Source organism: Oenanthe melanoleuca, chromosome 18 (assembly GCF_029582105.1).
Source record: "Oenanthe melanoleuca isolate GR-GAL-2019-014 chromosome 18, OMel1.0, whole genome shotgun sequence".
Lineage (NCBI taxonomy): Eukaryota > Metazoa > Chordata > Aves > Passeriformes > Muscicapidae > Oenanthe > Oenanthe melanoleuca.
Genome location: NC_079351.1, coordinates 5,795,823 through 5,815,581, shown reverse-complemented (window position 1 = coordinate 5,815,581; position 19,759 = coordinate 5,795,823). Strand labels below are relative to the sequence as shown.

General features: G+C 45.3%; 1 protein-coding gene across 1 annotated transcript in view; it reads left to right on the top strand.

Moving 5' to 3' along the window:
- The window catches only part of CACNA1G (calcium voltage-gated channel subunit alpha1 G), a 147,001-nt gene extending 133,630 nt beyond the window's left edge, over positions 1 to 13,371 (top strand). Inside the window, exons 35-37 of the mRNA XM_056505572.1 lie at positions 1,619 to 1,805; positions 4,539 to 4,708; positions 8,837 to 13,371. Coding sequence (XP_056361547.1) covers positions 1,619 to 1,805; positions 4,539 to 4,708; positions 8,837 to 9,682 — 1,203 coding nt within the window. The 3' untranslated portion in view covers positions 9,683 to 13,371. The remainder of the gene's footprint in view (positions 1 to 1,618; positions 1,806 to 4,538; positions 4,709 to 8,836) is intronic.
- Positions 13,372 to 19,759: the final 6,388 nt, after the last annotated feature.

Here is a 19,759-nt window from a genome sequence, read left to right as displayed (position 1 = left end):
ACATATTTTTCAAAAGTACCACTGAACCAAAAAGTCATGTGCTCCCACTGCTCTGTGGGCTGGCTGGGAAGATCATTTTACATCCATTTTCAATGGTTTTCATGAATTTCACCCATGAGATTTCCCCCAAGATGATCCAAAAGTGGAAATGACCCACATTGACCCTAAAGGTTTGCTGAAGGATGGGGTCTCAAACCCAAGTTCTCATGTTCAGATTCAGATGGGTCTGAGTTTGAGATCTCAGTTTCAGGCCTCCTTTTCTGCTTTAATCTCAGTACTGTGGCAGTGAAAGAGGAGCTGGGCAGAAGGGGAAGGCAGGGAGGGACTGAGAGGTTCCCAAATCCAAACTCTCAGCTTTACCAGCACAGGTTTTGCTCTCCTCCCCTCAGCTGTACTAGGAGATTTCAGTCTCCCTTATCTAGTCTGTATCCAAGCTCTATCCAAATCAGCAGTTTCACAAGGACTGAAACAAATGCTGCATGGCACTGCAGACCTGTTCTTTTCATTAAATTTGCAACAGCGATTTTCTTTTTTCCTCTTCCCCATCTTTTCTTCCTCATTTTTTTTCCTTTTTGCAAATTCCTTTTATTCTCATCGTGTTTCTTGTGCAAATAAATGCTGTAGTGAAATTTTGGTTTTATGACTGGAGGATAAAATTGGGATCAAAAAAATCTATGTTGATTCCAGAAAACTTGTAATGCACTGAGTGAAGGGAAAATTTTTCACAAAATAAGATCTAAAGTTTTCCAAAAATGATCAGCCAAATACTGTACTAGACTACAGTGGCACAAACTTATTCCTGTGTTTTTCACTTGAGACATTTTAACAATTAAATAATTGTTTCATTAGAAATACAATGGGAAGATGACTTTGCTTCCATTTTTGCTAATACTCTCCAAGAAAATACACCCAAGAACATTTCTGGGATGGAGATATTTTCTTATGAAATCAGACCTGAATCCACTCATTATTGCCTCTGGGGCTGTCCATTCCAAGAGTCTCTTTGGCTATAAAAATTTCCCAGTCAACATATATACAATAACCCTTGCTTGCATTAGATCCCTTCTAATTAGAGAATGGCTTTCACCCTGAAGCAGTAGGTTTAGATATCCTTTTCAATAAAATAGGTTTAGTTATTCATTATGTGAGAAGAAAATCCAATAAAATTGTGCTGTGAGCCAGAACAGAGAATATTTTTGATAAACTAGTTTTTGCATTTGGGTTGGGTTTTTTTTTTTTTTTGTTTTTCTTTCTTTTCTTGTCAGAAGAGGAAACCACCAAACTTTGCAAAAGCCTTGCTAATGAGGGCACGTAGGGAGCAGAGGCTCAAAGTTCTGCCAAGCATGTGACCTTTGCTGGCCTTGAGGCATGATGCCTTCTTTGCACATCCCTGAAATAGTCATGGTTTATCCCTACGGTGTGCCTTCCTCTGTCTGTGTGGTGCATTGTGTGAGAGTTTACGGACAGCCCCAGCAGAGGGGGTGGCTCTGGTAGATCCATCCGTGCACCCTGTGCATGCCCATCGTGCCATCCTGGTTGCACTGGCTGTTGTTTCTGGGCACTTCTCCTCCTCCCCACGCTCCCAGCCCTGCCTTGCTGACGCTCTGCTGCCCCTCAGGCTGACCTGCGCTCCAAGGACGACGCGCTGGCGCTGTCCCCCAGCAAGGACCTGCTGAGTGTGAGGAAGCCCTCGGTGGGACGCACGCACTCCCTGCCCAACGACAGCTACATGTTCCAGCCCTACTGCAGCCCCTGCCCTGCCTCCCTGGCCGACAGGAAACCAGCACACCACAAGTCCCAGTCAGGTACGCGCCAGCGGCTGTTGCATTCGGGCTGCAGGAGGGTGGCCAAGAGGATAATGCAGCACAGTTCTCTGTGTAATGGAGAAGCAAAGGAGAGAGCTTTGTTTAAAGAAACGCTGCACTTATAGAGGGTGGATCGTGCAATACAAAACAGAAAAGGCTCATTGGTGCAAGAAGGCAACACCTCTTTGAAAACATGCTTTGTGCAAATATCACGTCTCTCACACACCCTGCAGGTGCACAATCATTGTTAGAATCTCTTGTCCTTGAGCAGCTGAGAAACCCAAGGCCTCAAGGCTGCTTTTTCCCTGGCTCCCAGCAGTATCCAACAGGCTGGGACAGCAGTGGGGTTTTCCAATAGAGCAACATTTGTGCTTTTCCAGGCTCTTCAGTAGGAGGAAGAAAATTGCCACTGGTTTCCAGTCGTGTGTCTAGATCTTTGGAACTGCTGTGAGCAGACCCTCCACACCTTGCAAAGATCCTCCACAATTTACAAAGTATAAGATATTTCTTTTCCTTCAAAATTTTTTGGCGATGTGACAGTGGCCTGGCTCAGCACTGATTGTCCCCTGCCTGGTTCCCTGAGGTTACAGTCCCTACAGCCTGGGCTCCAGAAGAGAAATCCCAATAGAGAAATATTTCCTCCTGTCTGGTTTTTTTTGCAGCAGTACCTGTTCAGAAGCTCTGTCTGGGAACAGCTATGAAAGATGGGAAGATAGTGTCTCTAAATTCCTGTAAAATGAACATAAACGTGCTGAATTGAGAGACATGTCAGTGTGAGATGAATGGGAAAATGGGAGAGTGTGGAATTGTTCTTCCCAGTGTGCATGGTTGGGATATACATCTTGGAGCTAAATTCAGAGATATTTAGGTGCAGGGAGGGCTCTGTCCCTGTCCTTGCAGCTGCCTCCCAGGGCTTGTCCCTGTGCCCCCAGTTCTGCCTGCCAGGGGTTACCTGGGGATGAGAAGTGAATGGAGCCACCTTGATTCAATATTGATGAATCTGTACATGCCATCATTTTAGACATTTGTCTCCAATAAGACAGGAAAGTTTTTACAAGCATTGCCATTTGAAAGCTTCTAAGCAGAACATAATTTCAGCAATGTTCAGAAGGGTAGGAGATTTTAACAGATTAGAAATAAGATGTTGAAATTTGCATAGTAATAAGAATTTGGATGAATAGTGACTGTGAAACAGAAGCAAAAAATATATGTGGGCACAAGGGAGGAAGATAAATCTGTTGTTGTGAGAAATCTCTGCCACAATACACAGTTATCAAGGTCAAGAGTGGTGTTTTGAAGAACCTCTTTGCACATAATGCTAATGGTGCAGCTAAAATCCCATTGGAAACAACAGCAAATCTCCATTACCTTCAGCTGAGCCAGAATTTATGGGTCTCTGTAACAGTCAAGAAATTCCTGACCACAGAAAAGAATCATGTTTGCTGCAGAGGGAATTTCCAGTGCTTCATTTTTGACAATTGGGATGTATTTGCACTGTCTTGAACAAAAATTACACCAGCAAGGGACTGGATAGTTTTTGAGTCCCTTCTTTTTCAAGATTTCACTTCCCAGTTTCAGTTTGGAGAAGCTGAATAGCCCTCTCTGACAGCCCTGGCTTTCTGGGGACAGGCATTGCACCCTTGTAAACCCACAGGAGCAACTGTTCCACTGAGGTGTAACTAAAATACTTTGGAGAGGTAAAGCTGATGTCTACAACCACATTAAGCAATGAAACCTTTTGTGTTTTTCTCCTGCTGGTGAAATTCCAATCACCTTAAGCAGCCAGAGTGCAGGGAGGTGGGTGAGGTCCCCATATCCTGACGTATCCCTGTCCTCTTCCACCTCCAATGTCACTGCTTTTCAGCGTGGGGGAAGCCACCCCCACTTGTTTACAGTTTGTAATATTATAGAGTGCAGTGAAGACAGCAGGAGGTGCCAGGCTCCTCTAATAAATCACCACAACCAAGCCATAATATTTCAAGCTGAGAAGGTTTTGTTGTCAGAAGCACTGGCACTTGCAGGAGGCATTTGTTTGAATACTCCTTCGTAATGGGGCTGTTGCTCTGGGAAGGATTCCAGGACAAATGAGATTCTCTGGGACGTGGTCCAGATTAAATGAATTGTTTTGAAAAACATTGAGCCTGTGTGTGAGGGGAGCACACAGAGTTTCAAACCTATTAGAAGAAGTAGCCAGCAACCACAAAGGGTCAGAAAGACACTGGAGAGTGTGTTTCCTTCTTCTGGGAGGTTTTGTGAAACCAGCCTTGAGAGCTGCCAGGTCTGCTCCCTTTCACTTCATTTCCAGTGCTGGTTTGAGATCCCAGCAGTTGGTCTCCATGCAGGCTCAGGCATGGAGACACCTTCTAGAGCCTTTCAAGTCAGATGTTTGCAGTGCTCAGAAGTGAGCCTGCCTGCAAAGTCATTGGCCCCAAAGCAGGGATGCAGGAATTGCCAGCCCAGATGAACTTGTAGTTCCTCATCTTCTGTTCTCAGTAGGAGGAAGTCTCAGTTGTATCAGGAGAAAATGCCAAGAAAAATGAAATAATAGACAATGCTGGAGTCATTTATTAGTAGATGGGAGTTTTTCCCTGGTTCTGGAGAGCCAGTTGCTGAATTCAGTGGTTTTGTTTGCCTGTCTGATCCAAGGTGCAGCAGAGCAGTTTCCCTGGGAGGTCACTGAGGTTCCCCACATCCCTTGGATGAACATTTCCCATTGCTTTTCCCTCTCCCAAGGTTCAAAGGCGTCGGTGCAGTCACAGCCAGCAGACACCAGCTCCCTCCTGCAGATCCCAAAGGACCATTTCCACCCTGTGAGAGCCCATGACCGTGTGGTGGGGGACAGCAAGCCCCAGGTGTCCCAGCAGCTGCACTCCCCTTCTGCTGAAAGGCTGCTCCGCAGACAGGTAGGCAGAGTTATGATCATAAACCTGCTGAGCTTTTATATTGGTGCATTTCCTGGTTAACCATGCTTTAAATTCAAGGAGGGATTCACAGAGAAACCTCCAGAGAACTGTAATTCCTACAGAAATAATAAAAAGGTTGGTGGTTTTTGATCTGAAAGCCATCCAGGAGTCTCCAAAGAATGTGCGTGATGAGTATCATGTCCTTTGGCAACATGCCTAAATGTTCTCCACATTGTTAGCACTTTATTTTTTTTAATCCTCTTTATAAATGCAGCCAAATGCTCCCCAGGGGCTCGTTGGGGTTGAGGAACTAATTCTTAACTGCTGTGATTTTTTCGGTGCTTGAAAGGACACAAGGATTGCAGGCTCCATCCCAGGCCACCCCTCCTGTGACTCCCCTGCTTTCCCAAAAGAGGAGAAGTGTTTCATGGAAATTGCTTATCTCATATGCAAAACCATCATGGGAAGCACACTGGTTTTACAGTGAGAATTGAAAATTAAAATTTTTTTCCATCGGCTGTGAGCTTTTAAAAGTTTCAGTATATGCAAAGCAGAACGTGTTTTATTTTGCAACCAGTTTTATCTCTGGTTTTTGCCTGGCATTGATTTAAATCCTGATTCAATCAAAGATCTAAGGGATCTAATCAAAGATTCCAGTCTGGTTGATTGGAAGCATAAGTTTAGACTTATCTTTTTTTAGTAAAATACTTAAACTTGTGCTTCACTCTCACATTTTTAAGCATATTTCAATGATTGTGCAGCTGGACTGGGACCAGAAGCACATCTGATTCAAAAACTCTGCTTTATTCAGTATTTCCATGCCTGATTTTACATACACAAAGGGGATCAGTTCTATTTTTTCAAAAGCAATTTCATTCCTGTATGAAAATATTCCCATTTCTTTCATCTTTTAATCAACATTGACAAATTAGACAGTTGATTCATTAAGCTCTAAAAATGGATGTGAAGTACCAAGGTTAACAATTACACTTGTCTGTAATACTAAATTGACATAAGAAATTCCTTGCATGTATTCATTTGCATGGGGTTGGCCAGCTATCCCAATCACCACTAATGGGGAAACTAATTGATGTCATGATTCCAGTTCATAACCACTCTCTCTTGCTTTCTAATGAATAACAGCCCCATCCTTTTGAAGTGATCTAGCCAGAATAAATTACCACGTTAGCCATCTTCTCCAGTCTAATTTTGCTCACATCTTTGACAGCTTCTTTTTCTAGACCTTTTCATACATTTAAGTCAATGTATTGCCTTCCCTCCCTGCTTCCCTCTGCCTGTCATGCCCATGACCATGCTGGAGTGGCACTTCAGAGCTTTGTGGCAGTGACAGACCCAGCCATGGGCAGGAGGGGCTGCCCTGGGCAGGCTCCTGAGCAGCAAGGGGCTCCCAGTCTGGCTAAAGGGAGCAGGGAGGTTGTTCTAGTGATATTGCTGGTTTTGTTAATTGCAATCTAGATGGCCAAACACTGGGAAACGTGGTCCTTTAAGAGGCAAAATTCCCTTTACAGCCCCAGCACTTCTGCTTGCTCAGGTGCTGTCTGCTTGACTTCTTTTTATTGCTACTACTAATTTCTCACTAGCACATCAAATAGCCCAAACTGGCAAAGCAGTTTGGTTTTTAGTACCCATTTCTCCTTATCATTACAAATACTGCATGCAAATCTGATTTGGTTATTTTCTTTTTTCTTTTTCTTTTTCTTTTTCTTTTTCTTTTTCTTTTTCTTTTTCTTTTTCTTTTTCTTTTTCTTTTTCTTTTTCTTTTTCTTTTTCTTTTTCTTTTTCTTTTTCTTTTTCTTTTTCTTTTTCTTTTTCTTTTTCTTCCCCTGTTCTCGTTCTCTCTCTTTCTCTTTCTCTTTCTCTTTCTCTTTCTCTTTCTCTTTCTCTTTCTCTTTCTCTTTCTCTTTCTCTTTCTCTTTCTCTTTCTCTTTCTCTTTCTCTTCCTCTTTTCCCTTTCCCTTTCCCTTTCCCTTTCCCTTTCCCTTTCCCTTTCCCTTTCCCTTTCTTCCTTTTTATCTTTCTCTTTTTCTCTTTCTCTTTCTCTCTTTCTCTTTCTCTTTCTCTTTCTGCTGTTTCACTTTTCCTTTCTCTTCCTCCTTTCCCTTTCCCTTTCCCTTTCCCTTTCCCTTTCCCTTTCTTCCTTTTTATCTTTTTCTTTTTCTTTTTTCTTTTTTTTTCTTTTTTTTCTTTTTTTTCTTTTTTTTCTTTTTCTTTCTCTCCCTTCCCGCTCATGCCGTCTCCTCTCCTGAATCCATAACAGATAACCCTTGTCCATCACATACCTGGTCCTTGCACTTTCCCTGAGCATTAAAACCTGTGTGTTTAACCTCCCTTTTCCTCAGAGTGCTGGAGAGCGAGCACAGCCCCCACAGTAACGTCCAGTTTAGACTCCGGAATGTTTGACAATTAGCGAGAGGAAGATGAGTGGATCGGATGCTCTGGGAGAACATTCCTGCTGAGGATTGCACTCCTTGGCAGTGCATGGCACAAAGGCTTTTCTCCAGAGGAATTCTGCCTGAAATTAAACCTATATTGATTTTGTAGTTCCAGGACTGTGTATTCAAGGTGTAGCCCACACCAAGCTGTGGCTGCTACAGGTGTACAGCCCTCTGGGATGGCAGAGGGTGCTTTTATTTTCAAACAAACCAGTAAAACATTTGTACTGTTGCTACTAACAACAACCACAGATGCCTGTATCATAGGCAAAGAAAGAGCTGGTGGTGACTAATACTGTCGTGGTGTGCAACACAGGTTGGTGTGCAAGCAAAAGTAATGACTACAATTACTTTTTGCTTCTGTATTCGACTTCTGTGTGGTCTGTCTCTCTCTTCAGGATATGAACATGGTATCTTCTCCCAAATGCTCATTAAATCTACTGGTGCTGAGGAGACCAGAATAACTTCACTCCTGACTGATTAGTTGCCAGTGTTAAGCTGTGAAATTTTAACTAGAAAGGATACAGCAGCACTGGATGAAATTGTTTGCCATATTAAATATCCTCTGAGCTGCCCCTGTTGACAAAGGGAGAGCAATGTGCAGGTGCTGCAATAGACTCTGATGTTTCTGTGCACACATGGACACACTGCAGCTGATAAAAGCTTTGCTGGATAGAGATCATTTGGCTCAAATGATCCTTGTGGGACAATACTTACATAAAGTGTATGATCATTTTGGGGTGATTTGTCACAAAAGTATTCCTTAGCATGAGGAATTTCATCATTTCATCTCCTACACTTTTCTAAAGGACTGGGACCAGCTGTACGCATTTCCTCCAAATTTCCCTGTGAAGATATTTATCTTTAAGATAATTTAAAAGTCTTCTCAAACTGATACTCTGCCTTTAAGGCAGTTAACATGGCTGATTTATAAAGCCTTTTGACAAGGATTGCAATGCAGTGAAAAGGCAAAGCCCTCAGGTTCCCTCTGCCAGCAGGCACTGATGCTGCATAAGGCTCCAGACAGCCAATGCAAAATGTGCCTTAGGAAGCCTGAACTTGAGCATCAGAATGAATTGAAATAATTACAGATTATTATTAGTCCAGCTTTGGGCTGCAGCGTTTCCAGCTCCTGCCATGAGATGGTGCAGAGTTCTGGCTCCAGCCTGGGGACCAAGGCCAGGGACAGGCTGTTGCCTTGATGCTGGCACACAGCAGGGCTGCTCTGGTGTTGCAGGCTCTGGGGATCCTGTTCCAGGCCCTCAGCATCACCTGAGCTAGAGAAGGGAATACACAGGCTCACTTGCACGCCTTTCTCTCCTCCTCACACCTGAGCTGCTGAAATTATAATTATAATAATTATTATCAAGGGCTTTGCTGTAGACCTTCATCCTTTGCATAACAAGAACATGAGTGAGTCTGGGTGGGAGCATTCTGGTTTTGCAGCCCTCCATCCTTAGAGAAGAAAGCTTCCATTTAGGAAGAGAGAAGGGTTGTCACACAGGGACAGATCCCTGACAGTGAGAATTGGTGGAACCCACACCACAGATTGTTCTAGGAGTCAGTGGGTCTGTGCTGAGTGCCCTGTAAATGCTGTGCCTTGCCTGTTCTAACCTTTGCTTGGTCTGTCTCTCTCACCTGGCAACTCCTCCCCACCCCTCTGGCTCTGATACAGATGGCTATAAGGAACGACTCTCTGGACAGCAAGGAGAATCTCCACACCGAGGTGAGTGAACTCTCTGACCCAAATGCTCCCAAGGAGGAGTCACCAGTGGCTCTGGCACCCTCAGAAGAGAATGAGTTGGCTGCCTGGAGTCGGGCGAGCGTCCATACGCAGCAGCATTCCCACAATCAGTATAATATTTCAAAGCAGGCACCAGCATCCTGTGCTTGTGCAGACTCATATCAGGAGACCCCTGAAGATTCAATGGACCAAGAAGTATCTGAAATAAACAGCTCCTCGGAGCCTTTCACTTCAGAAACTTGCACAGCCTCGAGTGCCTGTTCAGAGGGTCAGCCTCTCACCCCCCAGAGGAGCGCGGGCAATACCGGCAGCGTGGCACTGAAGGACCTGAAGAAATGCCACAGTGTAGACACCCAGGGTCTGCTAAAAAAACTGCCCTCTTGGCTAGATGATCAAAGGAGACATTCAATAGAGATCTGCTCCATAGAGAACAGCCCCCAGCACCATTCCACGTCCAGCTCCTCTGGCTTTATAAGTCAGGTGGTGAGTGAGATGGAATGCCTGCAAGGCACACGGCAGAAGAAGAAACTGAGCCCTCCCTGTATATCCATAGATCCACCTGATGGGCAGAGCTTGGTACCCAGGGGACCCCACAGCATCTCACCTGCCCGTGGGGACGTCTGCTTGAGGAGGCGTGCTCCGTCCTGTGAGTCCAAGGATTCCATGGATATCGGGGATTCGCTGCTTCCAGACAGCATGGCAGCATCTCCTACCCCAAAGAAAGACCTGTTGACACTTCCTAGCTTTTCCTTTGATCAAACAGAAACGGACTCCTGAGTTAACTTTTCTGTTGGTGCCAAATATCTTCTTCCTTTCATGTAATAGGAAAAAAAAAAAAAAAAAATTAAAAAACTCTGTACTCCAAAATGGCACTGGGTAAAAAAATTTCCAAAGAAAGATTAAAGAACCAGCTGGTTAAAAGAGTGGTTAACCTATATCACGCTTACTTAAGCATATGTTCTGCTTAGGTAAAAGCAATACAATGTGCAGAATCTATATGTATATTATATTTTATTAAATTAATTGAATCTAGTATTGCGGGATGTAGTACATTTTGTGACTAAAGACTCATTTAATTTCCTTCTATTTTACGTATCTCAGAATATTTCTGAGATAAAGTTGGTTTCTACGAATATTTTAATCTAAAAAATATATATTTGATCCCTTCTCTTTTTTTTTTTTTTTTGGTTTTGTTTTGTTTGGGTTTCGTTTTGTTTTGCAAAGCACAAAATGTAGCCAATTAGTGCATTACAGAGGAAATGTATCCCACAGTCAGCACTAAATAAGGATTATTTAATGTAATTTATTTTTCCCCTTGGACTTCAATGATATTCTGGGAAAATGATTGTTTGCATAGTACAGAAATGCAATGGCAATTTTTAAACAAAATATTCCAATCTTGCATAAAATTGACATTCAGAGTGTAAAAGCAAGTGCTCAGACCCAGGAAGGTCCAACATGCTGATGTCTGAGGATGGTGAGGGCAGAGCCATTTAACAGTACAAGATACTGAATTATGAAAGGATGTTACAGATCATCCACTGGCAACTCACAAAATCATGTCAATGGTTAATTTTCATACATTACTAGGAAACAGGCAGCAAAGGCCTGTGGTCACTTCTGAGATGTTTTTGCAGTATCTTCAGGATGGACTTTTTATTTTGCTGAGTTTTACACCTCCCTCATCCCTCTGTTTTCAGCAGAGCTCCTCCTCTCTGCACTCTGTGGAACGGAGAGTGAGGTCAAGGTTAGGACTTGCAGTGGGTGGAATTGGGGCAGACATGGCACAACAATGGGCTTAAGCACACGCCTTAAGTTAAGCTCTGGCCTAGAATGCCTGGAGCTTGATCATATTAAAGTAATTCTTGAAAACTAAAATCATATGCTACTGAATCAAGGCACTTCTGCAAGTTATTTTACAAATACATAGAAGCAAGTCTGCAAGTACTGAAATGACTGCTGATTTTCAGTATATTCCAGGTATTTTTGCTATCACTGCTAGAGTTAATTTACATGACCCCGACTGCAATTTTATTTCCAATCCATCAATAGCCTTAAGCAGCAACATGATGAAACAAAGTGGATAAACCCAAGATTCATGCCCTTACTTTATAACATCAGTGATCTCAAAAACTACCTGTGCTAATGCCCTCTGCCAAGAGAAATCTCTAAAATTGGACAGCACAGTCTGAAAACCATGCAAGGTTGGCCCCATTCGACACCTCCTCCTCCTCAAATAGTCATTTGATGGAAGCCAGACATTAACTCCACTCCACTTCCATGAAATCACATTAAGAGGAAGGCTAAATTAGACTGCAGGCATGCTTTGAAGTGTGCCAATAGTCACAGGCTTGGAACCAAGTCCGGGGATTGTGCCTCTGAAGCAGCACAGGCAGGAGGAGGATTTGTGCTAATTGTCAGTCAGGAGCTTGTAACTTTTTGAGAAATACTGATCTTTTCAAATCACTGCAACATGCTGCTGTACAGCCTTTTATCCATTCAGAGATTAGGCTGTTTCCACCACGTGTATCTGCATTAGCTTGGAGTGTGCACACAAAGAGATGCTGTTCATAACCCACAGCCTAGGTGAGGTCCTAAGCCCCTTTATTTTCACTTGATGATGTTTACTCCATAAAAAATCTACATGTTCAGGAGAAATGTAAGGGCTTTCAGCAGGAAGTCAGGCAATCAGTGTATTTGAAGTAGGAGGATTAACATTCTCTACTATTTACTGCAGTTAGATTAATTCTTGGCTGGGACATTTTTCCCCTCTTCACCACAGGCCCATATGGAGCCTCCTCTCTTTGAGATGCCAGCCCAAATCCAGAGTTAAGCCTGTCTAAAGCAATGATTTCAAACAAACCTTTCATCAATTCTTCCTCCAGATCATATTTAAGGAAATAATAAAATTACAGTGCATTAAGCCTGAGAAATATTCTTAATCCCTTTTTGGTTTTACACCCATAATGAGCCCTAGCTTTTCCTTTTACATGTGCTAAATAGTTTGGGAAACTTGCTAGGCCACTAAAATTTCCTTCCCTGGTTCCTTAATGATTAGGATTGTGTTCACACAGCTGGAATGATACTACTCTTCAGATCCTTCCTTACAAAAAACCCACTGAACATTTTAGCTTGAAATCATGGCACAAAACAGTGATGTGATGTTAATCCAAATGCTCAACTCCAAATGTAACAAAAAGCCTAAAGGCTCTTCTATTTTAATGCTTGGGGTTTTGCCTACTAACAAGGTTTGTGGTAGTAACAAAAAGTTTACATCATACATTAATATTCAGTAAAGAGTAGCAAATAAAAGATACTCTATGATGATGCTTTCAGGAAAAGAAATCCATGTAAAATAGATTGTTTTCTAAACCAGTTAAGTTTTTTCTAGATGCCCTTTTGAAAGACAAACACAAATGTACTGCAGTGCATGCAATAATACTCAAATCATTTTAAATACCTTCGGGGGGGGTTTTATAGAATTTGACTTTTTTAAACAAAATGTACAAAATCCACAGGAATTCTGTAGAATGGTTATGTTGATAGAATTTTTTATATTTTTGTAGAAATCTATAGAGAAATTGTTAGAAGTCTGCGTAGCATCTTGGCAAAGGAAGCAGCTCTTACCTACGAGTTTCTTTTCATAAACCTGGAGCTAGGCCTGCTCTATTAGAACATGGAGAGCAGTTTCACACCTGCACCAGGCCGTGTTCAGGAGTCAGCTAAGCTGGAGCTCTCGATATTGCAGTGCTATTACTGTCCAAGAAGTGTCCCCACACCAAACACCTCCCCAGAGCTCAGCCCCTGCCCGTGGTGAAGTAGTTGCATGGCTCTCCAGCTCATTCAAGCACACCAGCACTTTACTACTGTGGATTTACAGTATGCAGGTGGGAGGAGGAGATTTTGTTATTGCCAATCTGACACAATGGGGGAAAACAGATTGCAGATGTGTCTAGGAAAATGTAAATTCCATTCTTGCAGCCCCTCGCTCACAGAAGTGATTTTGCATAACTTGGTTAGAGGTTTGTGCTGTAGATATTTTGGAGGAGGGCAAAGAAAACACTGTTTTTGACTTCTGTGGATTGCACTCAGCACTAGGTGTGTTCAAGGAGAAAATAAAAAACAAGGGAAGAAAAAAAAAAAAAGAAAACAAAAGCATTACCACTGTAAATTAGGCTATGCCCCAGTCTCCCCTTTTCTGCCCCTTTGGCTATAATAACCCATGTACACTATTACAAGAGGTGACTAGAGTAGGCACAGTACCATTGCAATGTCTGTAACAACTTAGTATATATGATAGAACTTTGTATTTAATAGTTAATATATTGTTATACTGTATCAGGTATATAGGCCAAAATGAGGTCTTTTGGTCTGGGCAACAAAAGGTGGTACTCATGGGGAAAATTGGATTTAAATGTTCCTTTTTTTTTTTAAAAAAAAAAAAAAAAAAGAAAGAAAAAATAAAAAAAGAAGAAAAAACAAGTGTAAATCTTTACAACTGACAAAAACAAATGTGTCCTATTAAAATCTTTTGAAAAGAAAAACATCGGTGCGTTTCCCTTTTTTTGTTGTTGTTGCTGATGATAATCCGTATCACTCCAGGCAGTCAAGTCTTTGGTCATGTTTTAATTGTGGAGAAGGTATCAGATAGCAGCAGCAGCCAGGAGGAAGATGGGGAATGATGGCCCTTGGTGCAGCAATTTGATGTGGCCTCAAGCAAATCTGGCCCTGGGCACTGCCCAGGGTGTGCAGAGTGAGCAGCAGCAGTGCCCTGCTGGATCCCTGTGCCCCGCCAGGAGCAGCTCTGTGCAAGGCTTGGCTGCAGCAGAGAGCTGAGCCCGTGGGGAGAAAGGGCTGAGGAGAAGGGGCGGATCTGATCTGTTTGTGAACAGGAGGATGCTGGACTTTTCCACTCCTTCACATCGTTGGGATTTCCAGCCTGAAATCCAGCAGTGTCTCATTAAACTCCTTGCAAAGCAGGAGTTGGTGGGCTTGGTGCTGCCTGGGGCTGGAGGGCAGCAGGGAGCTCAGGTGCTGCTTAGGTACCACAGAAACATTGCATGGAATGGTTTGGGTTGGGAGGGACCTTAAAGCTCATCTTGTTCCATCCCTCTGCCCTGGGCAGGGACACCTTCCACTGTCCCAGGGGGCTCCAACCCCATCCAGCCTGGTTTTGGACATTTCCAGGGCTGGGGCAGCCACAGCTGTTCTGGGCATCCTCTGCCAGGGTCTCCCCACCCTCACAGGGAAGAACTTCTCTCCTGTCTAACCTAAATCTGCCCTTCTTCTTTTTAAAGCCATTCCCTCTTTTGTCCTGTCAATACAGGACCTTGTTAAAAGGCTCTTCAGGGGTTTTTAGTGAATGACCTATTAGTTGTTAACATGAAATCTCCTCTCTCCTGGGGAGCAGCCACTGGAGGGAGGAACCAGACACTGGGTGCTCTGCAGCTCTGCTCCTCACTGCCTGGAATGATCTGATTGCTCTGCAGCAGGAGGGACCCTAAATTGACACCCAGACCGGTTTTGTTATGTAGAGGATGTTTTGATAAAGTAATCTCTCAGTAGAAAACAGCAGAAAGGACACTAGTCCTTAAACAGAGGGAAATGTGTATCTGTCCAAAATCCCGTGCCAATCCACTCCAGGTGAGCTCTGTAACGTGTCTGTTGTCCAGGCTGAACCGCAGAAATGCCTTCCCAGCCCTCTGAGCGGGAGGATCCCCAGGGCTTTGAGGTTAGCTGGGCTGAGCCAAGGAAGCAGAGCTGCTCCCAGGCTCAAGCACTTCACACCTCTGCTCTCAGGTGAGTTCACGGGTTCAGAGGAGCTTGTGAGAGGGCTTGTTTGTCTTCTTTGTTTTGTGAGTGTTCCTGTGTGAAGTTCTCCTGCTGAGTTTTGCTGTGGTTTTTCAAAGGCTCCATCCTAGGCTGGTGCTTTGGGTGTGCTCTCAATTTCCTGAGCTTGGGCATGGCACTTTGTTACTCCATTTCTTGAGTAATTGGGATGCCACAAGGAACCAAGGTGCTTTCTGTGTAATGGTGACCGTGCCTAGGGAAGCAGCACTTTGAGCTTCATTTATTTCTTTGTTCAGACAGGTGACCATGCCCTGCTTCAGCAGAGCAGTGTCCCACTGCGTGCACACCACATCCCTCAGCCAGAGCTCTGCCAAACCCTTCAAGATGAGAAATAGGAAAGGCCTGTTTGTACCTTCTGTATTTCAGGTGTTCCAGAGATACAAGCTGAGACACAGAAACACGTCTAAAATGCGAGCTGCACCAGAATCCCCCAAAAGAAGGTAGGAAAAACAATTTAAAGAGATGTCTCCCTGTATCACCACCAGCACCGTGGTGGGTAAGGGACCTGCTGTGACCAGCTGGCAGAGGTGAGGGTCGTGCAGATCACAGGGTTAAGGGCAGGGGGGTTGGGGTTTGGGGGTCCAAGCCCCTGCAGGAGGGCGAGGCTCGGTGCCGGCGGGTCGGGCCGGGCGCGCTCCGCGCTCCGCGCTCCGAGCGCGGCGTTCTGCTCCCACCTAGAGGCCGTGGGGCCGGGCTGTGCCGGGCTGGGACCCCCGGGCAGCGGGGACAGGGCTCAGCAGGACCCTCGGGGGTGCAGTGCTCCCGAATCGACGCAGACAGCGCAGGGTCGGTGCGGCGGTGTTCGGTGTCACAGGCTGGAAAAGCTCTCTAGCATCGCTGGCTAACCCGGCACTGCCAGTGCCACCACTGAGCCACTCCCCAGTGCCAATCTACCTCTGTGGATGCCTTCAGGGATGATGACTCCACCACTTCTGTTCCAGTGCCCTGGCACCCTTTCAGCGACGATGTCTTACCTAAGATCCAACCCTGGCACAAGTTGAGGCCGTTTTCTCTCATTCTTATTGCTTTTTACCAAGAGAAAGGACTGACCCCCCACCTGGCTGCACCATCCTGTCAGAGTGTTATAGGGAGTGAAAATGTTCCTCCTGAACCTCCTTTTCTCCAGGCTGAGCCCCCTCAGCCCTCTCAGATGCTCATCAGACTTGTGCTCCAGATACTTTCCCAGCTCTGTTCCCTGCTCTGGACACCCTTTAGCCCCATAATATCTTTCATGTAGTGAGAGGCCCAAAACTGACCCCAGAATTCAAGGCATGGCCTCACCAGCACTCAGTGGCCACACTACTGTGCACACAAACCAGATTTGATCTTCTGGGCCAAATAGTTTCTAATGATGAGGGGATTTTCAATCACTGAATTTATAAAAATCCCAGTTATGGGAGGAGGAGAGGAAGGATTTCTCTCACTGTGGCAGAGCCCTGTGTGCTTGGGGCTGGGTGAGCTGTTCAAAGGCACCATGCCCCAAACACCCACCTGCACTGCTGCTTGTGCAAAACCAGGGACACAACGACCCATCCTGGGGCATCTCAGAGGCTGTGGCAGCACCTGAGAAGTGTGCTTGTCCCTGCACATCCTTTTTAACACATGCACAGCGCAGGGCTGTCACTCACAGCAGCTCCCATCCACCCACAGCCTGCAGCTCCAGAGGGGAGCTCTCAGCCCAGTGTGGGAGGAGGAGGAGGATGAACCCAGCCCTTTGCCATCGCACGGGCTTCGGGGTTTCCTCGGGTGCAGGCTGAGTGCCTGTCACTAGATGGCAATGCCACGAAGTGGGAAGTTCTGCCGGCAGACTTGGGAGCACCAGCTCAGGCTGAGGTCCCCAAAACCTGCTGCTCCTGTTTGCTTTGGTGTGGTCATCAGTGAAAGCCTTGCTGGTATTTCACAATTGAGGGTGATTGGACCCTAAGTTGTTTTTTGCCTGTTGTATTCAATGCTTTGGTTACATTTAAAATTCACTATTATAATCCTGCAGCATCCTCTCGTGTTTTCTATTATTGCTGGAGTCCCTGGGTTCCATAACTGGCAAGTTTTCAGAGGTCCTGAATATATTATCTTTTCATTTCTATGAAATACTTTAAGTAATGCAGCTGAAGACCCCACCAGCTCCAGCTGGAAACTGGAAAGGATGGTTAAACCACTTAATTGCTTACTGTGCTAAGAGTTACTGTGTGGAAACAGAAAGCAGAATCAGCTGTTTTGGGGAAAACCAGGAAGAAGTGAGCATGGGAGTCATTCTACAAAGAATATAAACTAGAGTGGACAGCATGTGCCATGCTGACACCTGCAAAGGCAGCACAGAACTGCTCTGCCACATGCCAGTGTGGCCAAGGGCTGGTGACAGCTCCACTCAAACAAAGCAGGACCAGGTGTTTGTATTTATGGAACCACTGTGAGCCCATTTTTTGGTGAGATCCTGAACAGCTTCATCCCATTAAAAGTGGGAGGAGTTTGTGGGGTGGCAGAGTTGGCTGGGGAGAGGATAAACCTCGAGTGACAATTGCATCAGGGGGGAAGTAGGACAGTTTGGCTTTAGCTCCAGAAGGTCCAAGTGCCATGTGTTGTTTGTCTGTGGCTGTTTGTCCACCATTCTGAGCTCCACCTCAGCCAAGCCACCCACAATTCAGGGTGTGTTACACCTGCTGTGGCTTCTGCCAACCTCTACAGGCACCTGACAGCATGTGTGTGGGGTTGTCTAGCAGGTGAGAGAGCACCCAGTGCACTTAGAGAATGCCCAGTGCAGTTAGAGATCAGCTGCTCACAGCTGGAGCAGTTCCAGGACAACTTTGGGATCATCTTGGCAGTCCTCAGCATGTCTAGATTCTTCTCCTGCTCACTGCTCTCAGTATGAAGTGCAGGAGCACCCGTGGAATGGGGCAGGTTGGTATTACACATGCTGTCCTGGAGGAGTCATACAAACACCATTTTCTCCTTTCACAGAGACCTGATGAATTATGTGGACCCCACCTCACCCTGCAGCATGAATGGCCTTACAGTGCAGCTCCAGGACAAACTGGGTGCAGACCCAAGTTCCCTGTGCTGCTTCCCAGGGAACTGCCACCTCTGTACTTCCAGTCAGGGAATCTTGCCTTCCACTCCTACAGAGACATGTGGCTGATCCATGCCCAAAAGCAGTGCAGTGAGTAAAAACTGGGGCTGCAAATTCCCAGCCCACTCCCTCATCTGTTTTATCATGGGGCTTCTCAACTGCTCATTGCACGTTCCAGAAATGAGGAAATTAAATCATTTCATGCAAGAAGGGAGATGCACATATTTGCAACAGCATTGAGAAGAAGAAAGCCCAAGTCTGCTGCTATTCATTCAGTGTTAACTTAAAGCAGTTTGTTACAAGTTCTCATCTTATGTGTGTTAAAACAAGGTGTCCCCCCCTTTTTTATGAAGTAAATCTATAGGGCCTTGCTGTAAATGCACCCTCTTTGGCAGGCTCTGTTTCTAACCATCTGTAAAATGTGACACCTCTGTGGGCCTTGGAAAGGAAGCTGAGCCTCTGCTGTTCCAAGCAGAGAAAGAAGGTGATATTTATAGTCAACTAACCCTAAAACTGCAACTTTCAGAGCTGCACATGCTCAGGACATCCCCAGCCCTCAGCTCTGAATGTGCTTCTTTATTCAGATCTCTTCAGGAGCTGGCCACACTTCACCCTGCTGTTAATGCCTTGAGAACTGGCACGAGGTGTGACATGAAAAGCAGCCTCATAGCTGGCACCGTGCTTACACAAACAGCTGCTCCCTCACGTTTCCTGCTGTCCTGCCCCAGCCAATCTCTCCAGCTGCTATCTGGGCTCTCCTGCAGGGCCCGGGTGTGCCTGGAGGCGCTTCCTGATTGCTCTGGCTTGACCTGCTCAGGGTGTTAGCAGGTGAAAAGTCCCTGCCTGTGCAGCTGGCATGAAAGAAAAGATTCAAATGCATTATTGCTGAATTGATCCAGACCCGATCTTGCCACTTCCCAGAATAAAGAATAAATACCTGGTGAGAGGAGGTGAGCTCATGGCTCCCTGACATTTGCACCAAAGGTGCCATTTCATTTTCCTGCAGAGCTAGCCTGCATTTGAGGGAACATCACAGGGGTAATGGCATGTTCTAGGTACCTCCATCTCTGTTCCCATCATTAAAAGGAAGCAGGACCAAACTGAGCTGCCCTGCCCATGACAGTGCTTCAGGCTCAGCTTTGCACCAGTGTCAGCAGAATCCTTCACCATGGCCCTTCCAGGAGTTCTTAAGCTTCCCCCTCCATCTTACCTGTCTGAGAAATGAATATTTCTTTAATTCCTGCTTTTGATTTTTCCCTCTCTGCTTGTCTGCTTTGCCAGACAGCACATGGAAGTCAGTGCAAAGCCAGTGTAAGTCACAGTGTCTGCTGTGAGGTCCAGACTACCCAGGTGCTCCCCTTGAGCTCAGAAGGGATGCAGGGGGAGCTGGCACCCCAGCTGGCATCACTCATCCCTCTTTAATGGCATTAACTGCCACTGGCAGCAGAAGCTGCCCACCATTAATTAGGAACATGAAACAAGTGGCAGAATTATTTAGGGCTCCTTATTTAGAGTCTTATGAGACCAAGGGAAATATCCTAATTCAGGACCTTCCTCGATGGATATGGTAGAAAAAAAATTAGGTTCAACAGAACCACCAAAGTCAATAATTTAATCAGGAATTAATTCACATGTCAATTGGACTGTGCAGCACACTGATAGAGTAAACCTCTCCCTTCCTGTACACACAGCCTACAGCAGCTGCTTGTGAGGTGCCTCTGTGCCTGTGACATCTCTCAATGTCAGAGCTGGTCTGCATTTTGAGCACATTCTCAAACTGCACCCCATCCTGCTCCTTGGTGCAAGAAGCCCAGTGGAGCATGTCCACGTGTCAGGAGATGTGAAATTCTCAGCACTTCTCTCAGAGCAGCTGCTCTCAGAGGTTGTTGCAGGAGAGATTTAAAGAGTCATAAAGGAGTAACGCCCAGGTAATTCTGAGT